The sequence below is a fragment of the Carlito syrichta genome, unplaced genomic scaffold (genome assembly GCF_000164805.1).
Source record: "Carlito syrichta isolate Samal-C Ts95f unplaced genomic scaffold, Tarsius_syrichta-2.0.1 Scaffold92612, whole genome shotgun sequence".
Classification (NCBI taxonomy): domain Eukaryota; kingdom Metazoa; phylum Chordata; class Mammalia; order Primates; family Tarsiidae; genus Carlito; species Carlito syrichta.
This window is the reverse complement of record NW_007036708.1, coordinates 1-10,232: the sequence shown is the minus strand read 5'-3', so window position 1 is coordinate 10,232 and position 10,232 is coordinate 1. Positions and strand designations below refer to the sequence as shown.

Here is a 10,232-nt window from a genome sequence, read left to right as displayed (position 1 = left end):
AAAAAAAAAAAAAATTCCAATTTTTGCTTGAAAGCTCAAAATTTATGATTGGCAACAAATGTCATTTTCCTTGAAGTGGCAGGCTCATTCTTTCATTTTCATTTGACCCGTCAAATGCCCAGGTCCAAATTACCACAGCTTGCCGTCATTCTTTCAAGTAAAAACAGTATTCCATGAAGAAAAAAAAAAAGCGTGTTACTCAAGCAGTCACTTAAGGGCTTCTCCTGGCAACCGTCATCTTTTATTTATTTATTTATTTATTTTTGAGTTGGAGTCTCACTCTGTCACCCAGGCTGGAGGGCAGTGGCATGCTTACAGCCACCGCAGCCTTGACTTGCTGGGCTCAGACGACCCTACTGCCTCAGCCTTCCAAGTAGCTGGAACTACAGGCACCCGCAACCATGCCAGACTAATTTTTTGATTTATTGTAGAAACGAGGTCTCACCAAATCACGCAGGCTGATCTCGAACCCCTGGACTCAAGCAATTCTCTCGCTTCAGCCTCCCAAAGTGTTGGGATTACAAGCTTGAGCCACCGTGCCAGGTCTCATCATCATTTCTGATGTGCAACTCAAGCGCTCTAGACACACTTTCTATCTCATCACATGAAACAGATACACACATGTACTCAAGGATTAAAAGTAACAATGTTACTGCTTCATCAAGAACTTTGTTTTAGTGAAACTGGCTTTTTTTTTTAAATGGTGAGTGTATGAGATCTGCAAAACACAAGTTCAGTCTGGTATTAAGGCCTTGATATGTGTTAAGGTGCCAACAGTATTAGCTCCCATCAGTATAAATGTCAACACAGTGAAAAGAACAAATCACCCCTCAGGGTTGTTGTAAAGATGGTTTTGACCTCACTTACCTACTCAAGGAGTGTGGAGGACTGCCCCAGGGTCCATGTACCAACCTTTAAGGACCTCTTAGGAAATTCGCTTAACATTTCAACCTCAGTTTCTCATCTGTGAGGGCACAACACCTACCTCATAAGGAACCATTGTGCAAACTAAACAAGATGGGAGGTGTGAAGTGTCTAGCACACAGCATGCTCTTTAAATGTGAATTCACTTCCCCAGCAACCCATCTGTGCCCCACTCTGATCCATCGAGTGAACTCCTACTGACTCTTCAATACCCAGAATAGCCGCCTCTCCTCTAATAAGACTCCCCCGCCTCTCCAAAACAGAGGTGGCTGCTCTCTCTCTCTCTGGTTCTCCCTAAGCAAGCTGTGACCACATGTACGGGACAGCAGAATAGCAGTGCACTTCTGCTTCTGTCTCTCCAGCTGGGCTGTGAGTTCAGAAGACAGACACTGCCTCACTCAGGGGAGTGACCCTAGTCTGTACCGAGGTGTCTGGTCATTAGGGGCTGACTGAATGGGTCCTTTCCTTTCCCAAGTTGGCAGCAAGTTCATTTGCAGATACCAGGGGATAGAAACACTGCTCTCAGGGAACACCATAAGACTTCGTCGATGGTATGGCTCTGTGTCAGTGGATGCTGGAGGGAGGCACGGTGTAGGTGAGGGCTTCTGGACCAGTTGTCTTCTCAGTCCTGGCCCAGACCTGCCTTGGATGAGCCACTCTGAATCCTCATGTGGGCCATGTTGGTGTGGCTCCAGCAGGGATTAGACATGGGTTAGTTTTGGAGTCACTCAACTGCCACTATGAGACCTTGGGGAGGCTCATAACCTTTCTAGGCCTTGCTCCCTCAGCAATCAGCTGATAATAAGTGTCTACTGCACAAGGTTTTGAGGGGACACAAGATGGGAACTACGTGTGCACTCCCCTCCCTTATCACAGATCCGTTTCCTGTGACCTACGGGAGTAACCTGGAAAATTCCATCTGCAGGCTTTCTTGAGTTGTACACTCAGAAACTCATTTCCTGGTACTCTCAGCTTCATTAATTGAGCAGTGTGTCTGTGTGCCAAGATATTCGATGTTTCTAAATTTTCCCCAGTTCTATGTGTTTGTTTTTCTTAAGTTGATGAGTCAAAATTGTATATAAATATCTTCCCCAGTTCTAGTTGGCCTTTTGAGTTTAACTACTACCCCTCTCAGGGTACTGTCCACCACAGCCCACTGTCTTTTAATCATTTTCCACCTCCTGTTTTCCCTGAAGAGGAGGGGAATAAAAGCCTTCAGTGGGATTTCACTTGGCCGTCTCTGGGATCTCCTGGGTGACACTGGGGAAAGGGTCACTGATGGGTTCTGTGACCCCAAGGAGGCACAAGAAAGAAATGAAACATTAATGCAGCATATTATCACATGATTTACAGACACCAAGAAAAGGGAAGGCACACTGATAATTAGGAAACAGCAAATAAAACAGTTCCTCCTCATGAATTAGACCTGTCCTGTCCCTGATAATTCATTTTGGCCTTGAGAGATGAGGTTTCTTTTTGAGTCAGAGTCTCACTCTATCACCCAGACTGGAGTGCAGTGGCACACTCGTGGCCACTGCAACCTAGACCTGTTGGGCTCAGGTGATCCTTCTGTCTTAGCCTTCCAAGTAGCTGGGACTACAGGTGCGCACCACTACACCTGGCTCATTTTTTGATTTATTGTAGAGACAGAGCCTCACCAATAGTCTCAAACTCCTTGGCTCAGGCAATCCTCTTGCCTTGGTCTCCCAAAATGCCTGAGCCACTGTGTCCATCCGAGAGACAAGGCTTTAGGTGTGTAATTTAATAGACTTGATAGTTGAAGATACAGGAGAACTCATGGCACATGCCGGGGTTGGGGGATGGGACTGTGCCCTCCTCTCAGACTGCTCTGCAGAACTGGGGACCAGCAGACTTCCGTGAGAATCATGCTGAATCCCTGGGTGTTGCCCCAGACTGAATGACTCAGCCCGCTACAAAAAGACAAAGGCTGTGTGATTCCACCTATGTGAGATCCTGGAGTAGTCAAATTCATAGAGACAGAAGTAGAACAGTGGTCACCAGGGGCTGGGGGAGGGAATGGGGAGTTCGTGTCTAATGGGTACCGAGTCTCAGCTGGGGAAGGTGACAAGTGCTAGAGATGGCCAGTTGTGATGACTGCGCAACCATGTGAATGGACTCAATGTCACAGAACTGTCTACTTAAAAATGGTTAAGATGACAAATTTTATATTACATGTATTTTATCACAATTAAAAAAAAATTAGGTGGGAGATGGTGAGGACACAGGCATCAGGGCTGGGGCCTACAGGCTAGAGTCAGGTTGGGGAACAGAAAGGGGAGCAGAGGATTTCCCCCGGGGGACACACGTGGCTGCTGGTACCTTATGTGGGAATGGAGAGAAAGAGGGAGATGGGATGTCTCGGCCTCTGAGAGAGAGAGAAAGAAAGAAACAGAGAGACAGAGAGACAGAGAGAAACAGAGAGACAGAGAGAAAGCTGCTTCTGTCCATGAGTCGGGTGGCAGGACTTAACTCTCAGATCCTGCAGGCAGCCCAGAGACAGCCTCTCCTTTATTCCACAAATATTTATTGAGGGCTTGCTTTGTATAGGGCACTCTTGACATCCCATTGTAATGCCCATAAGACAAAGAAAGTGATAGAAATGCAAAGAATCAGCAGACAACCCAAAGACAGCAGCAATGAAAAGGGAAAATACAGCTGAAGGAAAGGCTGCTTTACTTCTTAGCACAGATACCCCCCCAACAAGGTGGGTAAGTAGACCGGTTGCTCTGATACCTGCCTGCCATCTGAGTGTTCAAGCCTGGACACCTGGGAACAGGGCAGCTGTCTCCTCCCTATCCAACGGAACACTGTTCTTCTCCCCCTCAATTACCTCCATGCCATGTTTCTAAATCCCAGTTGGAACCACAGTTCAGGAAAGAAGTGGCCAGGAACAGCAGTGGGCCATGGTGGAAGGTACTCTGGGAGGGGTAGTCATTAAACTCAAAAGGCCAATTAGAACCGAGGAAGATATTTATATAGAAATTTTACACATCAATTTAAGAAAGACATCAGCTGGGCATGGTGGCACATGTCTGTAGTTCCAGCTACTTGGAAGGCTGAGGCGGAAGGATCACCTGAACCCAGCAGGCAGAGGCTGCAGAGGCTGTGAGTTGAGCGTGCCACTGCACTCCGGCCTGGGCAACAGAGTGAGACTCCAACTCAAAAAAAAAAGAAAAGAAAAACAAACACATAGAACTGGAGAAGATATTAGAAACACCGATGACAAAAATGTGAATACTCTCAATATATAAAGAACACTTGCAACTAATTATGAAAAAGACAAACAGCCCCTCTCACCATGAGCAAATTAAAAAGAAAGTACTTCAGTAAGAATAAATACTGATAGGTAGTAACAATGAAATATCACAAATACCTACTTGAAGCTTTAAAAATTTTTCAAAAATGTGCATGATAATGCTGATTCTGTTTAGCAAGATTTTAAGAAAATACATCCCCATACTTGGCTGATAGAAGGGTAGAGATGGTACAAACTTTAAGAAGAGCAACTTGAGAAATGCAGCAAAGTCTTAAATATATCTATAACCTTCACCACAGCAATTCCTCTTTGGTATTTACTCAAAGGAAATAAATGTGTGTGCAAAGATTTAGTCATCAGGATATTTCACGCAGTGATAGTATAATCTAAGCCTTGGATATAAATATTTAAAAATGTGATATGACCTAAATATTTGTCAATGGAGGGTTGAGTAAATTAATTATGGTGCATCCATATAATAAAATACTGTGCAGACATTTTTAAAGGTTGTATTGAAGGATATTTACTGACATAGAAAAGTGCCCCTGGCCAGGCATGGTGGCTCATGCCTGTGACCCCAGCATTTCGGGAGGTAAAGGCAAGAGGATTGCCTGAGCCCAAGGGTTCGAGACCAGCCTGGGCAACTTGGCGAGACTTTATCTCTTCAATAAGTCAAAAAAGTAGCTGGTGTGGTGGTGAGTGCCTGTAGTTCCAGCTACTTGGAAGGCCAAGGCAGAAGCATCACCTGAGCCCAGCAGATGGAGGCTGTGGTAACTGTGAGTGTGCCACTACACTCCAGCCTGGGCAACAGAATGAGACTCTGACTCCAAAAGAGAGAGAAAGAGGAGAGGAGAGGGAGGAAAATTGTCTCTGGTGTTTCTTTGAGCAAATATTTGGGGGGAAAATCTAGGATGGGATTACTTCTAGAAAGGAAGGGAAGAGGTCTGGAGGCTTCTGGTAGAGAGATGAGGTTGGCCAAGTTCTATTTCTCGACCTGGGTGGTGTGACATGGTCTTCCCTTAATAATTTATGTATTAAAGCAGGGTTTCTCAGCCTTGCTGCTGTTGACATTTTGGCCTGAATCAGTCTTTGTTGTGGGTGTTGGGGGCCCATCCTTGCACTGTAAGGATGTTCAGCAGCTTTCCCAGCTACTGCCCACTAGATGCCAATAGCACCCCCCACACCCCCAGGGTCGGCAACCCAAAATGTCTCCAGACATTGGCAAATGTCCCCCGAGGAACAAAATTGCCTCCAGTTCAGAACCACCGTGTTAAATCAAACATTTACATTTTACATACTCTACTGGGCTGTTAAATTTTGCAACTATAAAATCTTTTTGCTATTGTTTTTTTGTTTGTTTGTTTTTGAGTTGCAGTCTCACTCTTGTCACCCAGGCTGGAAAGTAGTGGCATACTCACGGCCACCGCAGCCTTGACCTGCTGGGCTTAGGCGATCCTTCCAAGTAGCTGGAACTACAGGCACATGCTACCATGCCCAGCTAAACTAAAAAAATTATTAATGGAAAAAAAGAATCTTGAAGGAAATATGTCAAATTGTTAATAAGTTAATTAAGCAGCAGAATTTGTGGCTCTTTTTTGTAAGTATTTTATCACCAAAGAAAAAACACAGCAGCAAATTCTGTGTTGGCTTCGATGAGAAATCATTCATCTTTAACATAGCCACTGCACTCCAAAATTGAAGTCAACACAGTCATTACTACAAATTGCTTGTTGAAAGAATCTATCCTAAAGAGAAAGAAAATGTAAACAATTCCTCCAAACCACATATTTTTAAATATTGTCATATTTAAAATGCTTAAAAGACATGAATTCCCCATTAATGGAAAAGCACTTTGCTTTTGGCAACAGAAAAAAATAATCCTCAGCAATAGTTGACTAAAAGCTTTAAAATGTAAAAGCTGTACTCTTTTGGATTCACACACTGTACTCTTTCGGATTTTGGAGCAATATTCTTGTCATTATAATAACAACTGCAAATTCCTTTATACTCACCTTCTCTTGAGTAAAATCTACAGAAAATCCCGCTGTGTCCAATGTCTGTAATGTTAGGAATGTTTCAGTAGCTAACGGTGTGAAAATTGTTTCAGATTGAGCTGTCTTTTACGTTTGCCACATACCTTTCTATGATTTGTCATTTTTTACAGCGAGTACATTTTATGTTTATAAAAATAAAGCAGAAGGTGATTTTCAATGTTTTAAGTCACTTTCATGTTTAACAAGCCAGGCTCAAAGAGCCCAGTACCCCTGCAGCCCACTCTCCTTACACAGTGAATCTGGAGTGTTTCCCAGGACAGGAAACCACCTTCAGATGGTGCTGTAAGATCCTCCAGGCTCCTGCCCCAAATCTAGAGATCCCCAGGAAATAGAGAGGAGGAGGAGGGTGAGGGGTGGGGCAGGCAGGAGAGACATGGAGAAGAAGAGAGGACCTGAGAGGGAGAAGGAAGGGTCACTCATGACTCCTGTGTTCCTGGCTGGTGGTGCAGGGCAGAAATTCTCCAAGTGGGAGACACAGCAGATCCATTCTTCAAGGAAATACAACATTTGAGCCCCAAAGCAACGGGGACCTGGTTTTGTTTTGGGATACATTCCAGCACCTAGAACAGCACCAGGCACGTAGTAAGTGCTCGGTAAATATTTGTTCAGTGAACTAAATGCATGAATAGAGGGATATAAATAGTCACATTACAGGATGGAAAACGGACAGGACAGAAAAGAGGTATAGATTATTAAATGCTATAGGAAATGACACTGCTTACTCACACAAACGGCCAGTCAGAATATATCTACCATGGCCCAGTTGCTCATGGTATTTTTAGTTAACTAATTAATTAATTAATATACAGAGAAAAGGATGAGATGTATTCATCAAGAGTCTCTACCTTGAGGTCCTTAGACAGGGAAGCCAAAAAAGTGCCTCAGAGTCCAGCCTCTCAGAGTTCATAGTCTATTTTGGGAGGCAGGTCCTGAAATTACATCCGAGGCTGGAATGCCCAGGGAACAACTGCAAGGAAAGTGGGGCCAGCCCAGACCCATACATCCTGGGCTGCGTGCAGCCGTCAGGCACACAGTGCTGGCTGGCTTCCCCGCAAGCAGGCTGCTGTCCTGTCTGTACCACAAGGGGCTAGGCTTGGTGCTTTTTAACCCTGACTGCACATCCAAAACATGGAGATTTGTCAGAAGCTTCTACGCCTGGGACCCACCCAGAGGGATTTAGCTTCAAGAGAGGAGGGGATGGGAGGGTTGGCAATGGTCTTTTGTAAAACTCCCCGCACAATTCTGATGTGTATCCAGAGTAGAGTACCTCCAGCCCGGATGCTCTGTAAGTTCTGAGTCTACTTCTAATGGCTTCCTTCCCTAAGTATCAACTCCACCCCAAACTCCATCGCGAATGCCCCTTGTCAGGGAGCACATTCATTTCCCTCTTTACCACATCTCTGACTCATTGTTCTCAACGTTCCAGAATAACCTCCACCAAGTATTTGTTAAATGCTGATGCTAAGGTCACCTTCCAGAACTGCTGGTCACAACTTCTGTGGATGGGACCCAGGAATCTGTTTCTCAAACATACTCTTCAAGAGATCCTCAGGCAGAGCAGAGTGAGAGGACCCCATTCCAGATGGGGTGAGGCTCCCAGGCACACCTGGAGCATGGCTAGAGGCAGGGCCAGAAAGGGCAAACACTATAGAGCACCCCCTTGTGCTCAGCACTGGGAAACCCCAATGAATGCGTAGGACAGGCTGCAGCTCTCAAGGAGCCCCAGGGTCCTAAGTATGGAGCTGAGTCCTGAGCACAGGCCAGCTGGGGTGACTGTGCTACCATCCCCAACACGCTGCGGTTGCTTCCAGAGAGGAGAGACTCATGACAGCCAGGAGACTCCTGGGGGCCTTTCTGGAGAAGGTGGCATTGCAGCTGGGCTTTGAAGGGTAAATCGACTTTGAATCGTTGGAGATGTTGCATTCTATCATACAGTATTCTAGTCTTCTGAGAGCCTCATCAGTGCAAATAAATAATAAGGCACTGCACAGAAGGAATAGAGAGATTTGAGAAGAAGAACAGCTGCATGTGCTCAGGGTCCCTGGGACAGGGCAATAGCCAAGAGGGGCCTCAAGGGAAACGGTCACCTGCCTGACTCAAGAGCAGTGCTCACTCCAAGCGCTGGTAGTTCCCTGCCATGATCACTGCCCTGAACACATCATTTAACTTCCTCACGACTCCATTTCCTTATTTGCAGAATGGGGATATTGGCAGCCACCAAAGGACTGTTACGGGACCAGCCAAAGAGCTAGGAACAGACCCTAAAGAGTTTCCAAGCACCTGAGAGCCCTACACAGATGTAGGCCTCGCTCAGTGTCCCTTGGGAATTTCTCTTCCAGCCAATGGTGGCCCCACAATTTCTATACAACAAAGGCTAAGACACATCTGACTGACAGGAGAGACAGAAGGGCTTGGCCTTGAAGTGGCTCTTGCTTACTGATCACCCAAGCATGTCACCGATCAAGGAAAACAGCAAAATGTTCTTAAATGTTTCAACTCTCACCTTTCTTTTTCTTTTCTTTTTTGAATTGGGGTGTCACTGTCACCCAGGCTGGGATGCAGCAGCATAATCACAACTCACTGCAGCCTCGATCTCTTGGGCTTTGACAATCCTTCTGTCTCTCAGTCTCTCAAGTAGCTGGGACTACAGACACATGCCACTACGCCTGGCTAATTATTTTGATTTTTTGTAGTGACAAGGTCTCGCTATGTTGCCCAGGCTGGTCTCGAACTCCAGGGCTCAAGCAATACTCTCGCCTTAGCCTCCTTAATTGCAGGGATTGCAGGTGTGAGTCACTGGGCCTGGCCTCAAATCTCATTTTTCAAAAGCAGCATAAATGTAAACAGTCCCACAGCAAAGAATAAAAGCTACACATAGATTGCGCTTTGCCAGATTGAGTCTTCCACCTCTTGTTACAGATTTGGCAGTGCTTGAGGATGTGATGGAGATTGCGGGTCAGAACTAAAAAGCCCTCTGGGTGCCCCCACTATATTCAAGCCTCATGGAAACACCAACCACCTCCCCCTCTCCCCTGACTGTGTTGGTGACACACTTTTTTTTTTTTTTTTAACTCCACAAAGCCACCTAGCATGGCTGCTGGCTAAGAGGAAACCCTCTCTCCTCTCCTTATTTATCTTTCTCTGCAGAACTGGGGTCCTGACTCATGGCTATTGTTCCTTCTCTTAATTTTGACAGAGCCTTCCTCTTCCCTTTCCCCTCCTGAGACACCCCCTTCCGTAGGAATCTCTGCCCTGGAGTGGGGGATCAAGAGTGTCTGGTGAGAAGTGGGTGTGTGATTCCTTTCCTGCCCAAGCACTATTCTAAGCACTCCACGTAGGGGCTCAGACTTCGTGGGTTTAGGAAAATCCTGGACGCCTCCCAAAATTCCTCGTGTCAAGGCCACAGCCCTCCTATTCAGTTCCTGCTCCTCCTGACTGAGACATGGCGGATTCAATAGGATAAGAACAGGTGGATGAATGAATGAATGAAAGAAAAAAGCACAGTTTTCAAAGCACCCCGTCTACACGCCCCGTTTCTACGTGGCCCTGATTCCCCTCTACCTCCTGCACCATCCGCACCGCCCCCATCCCAACTACCCGGGAAGAGCTCAGACTGTGTTCCCTCTGGGTACGGGTCTTAGAAAAGCGATAACCGCTGACATATTGGGGCGCTCGCAGTTTTCCAAACGTGCAAAGCTCCGTGGCATTTACCGTGCTCTGTTGCTTCCTCGTCGCCCCCTGCAGAAGTCAGGGCCGGGAATTCCGTCCCTGCTGACACAGGGGGGTCCTGTGGCCTGGCCTGGCTTGGGGGGGCGCCGGAGCCGGGGGCAGCCGCCGAGACTCGGGTGGCGCCTGAGCGGGGGCGCCGCGGCTAGGGTCTCTCACCTCGGAAAGTCAGGCTGGCGACAGGGTCGCTGCGCCGCTCCTTCTTCTGGCAGGGGAGGTTGCCGGCCCGCACCAGCAGGCAGCACAGCATG

At 46.6% G+C, this 10,232-nt stretch overlaps 1 protein-coding gene across 7 annotated transcripts in view; it reads right to left on the bottom strand.

Annotated features, from left to right (window-relative positions):
• Nucleotides 1–10,232, bottom strand: part of DYSF (dysferlin) — a 233,776-nt gene extending 223,544 nt beyond the window's left edge. For all 7 annotated transcript variants that reach the window (XM_008060561.1, XM_008060554.1, XM_008060576.1 and 4 more), the window contains exon 1: nt 10,141–10,232. In XM_008060561.1, the coding sequence (XP_008058752.1) occupies nt 10,141–10,231 (91 nt within the window). In that variant the 5' untranslated portion in view covers nt 10,232. The remainder of the gene's footprint in view (nt 1–10,140) is intronic.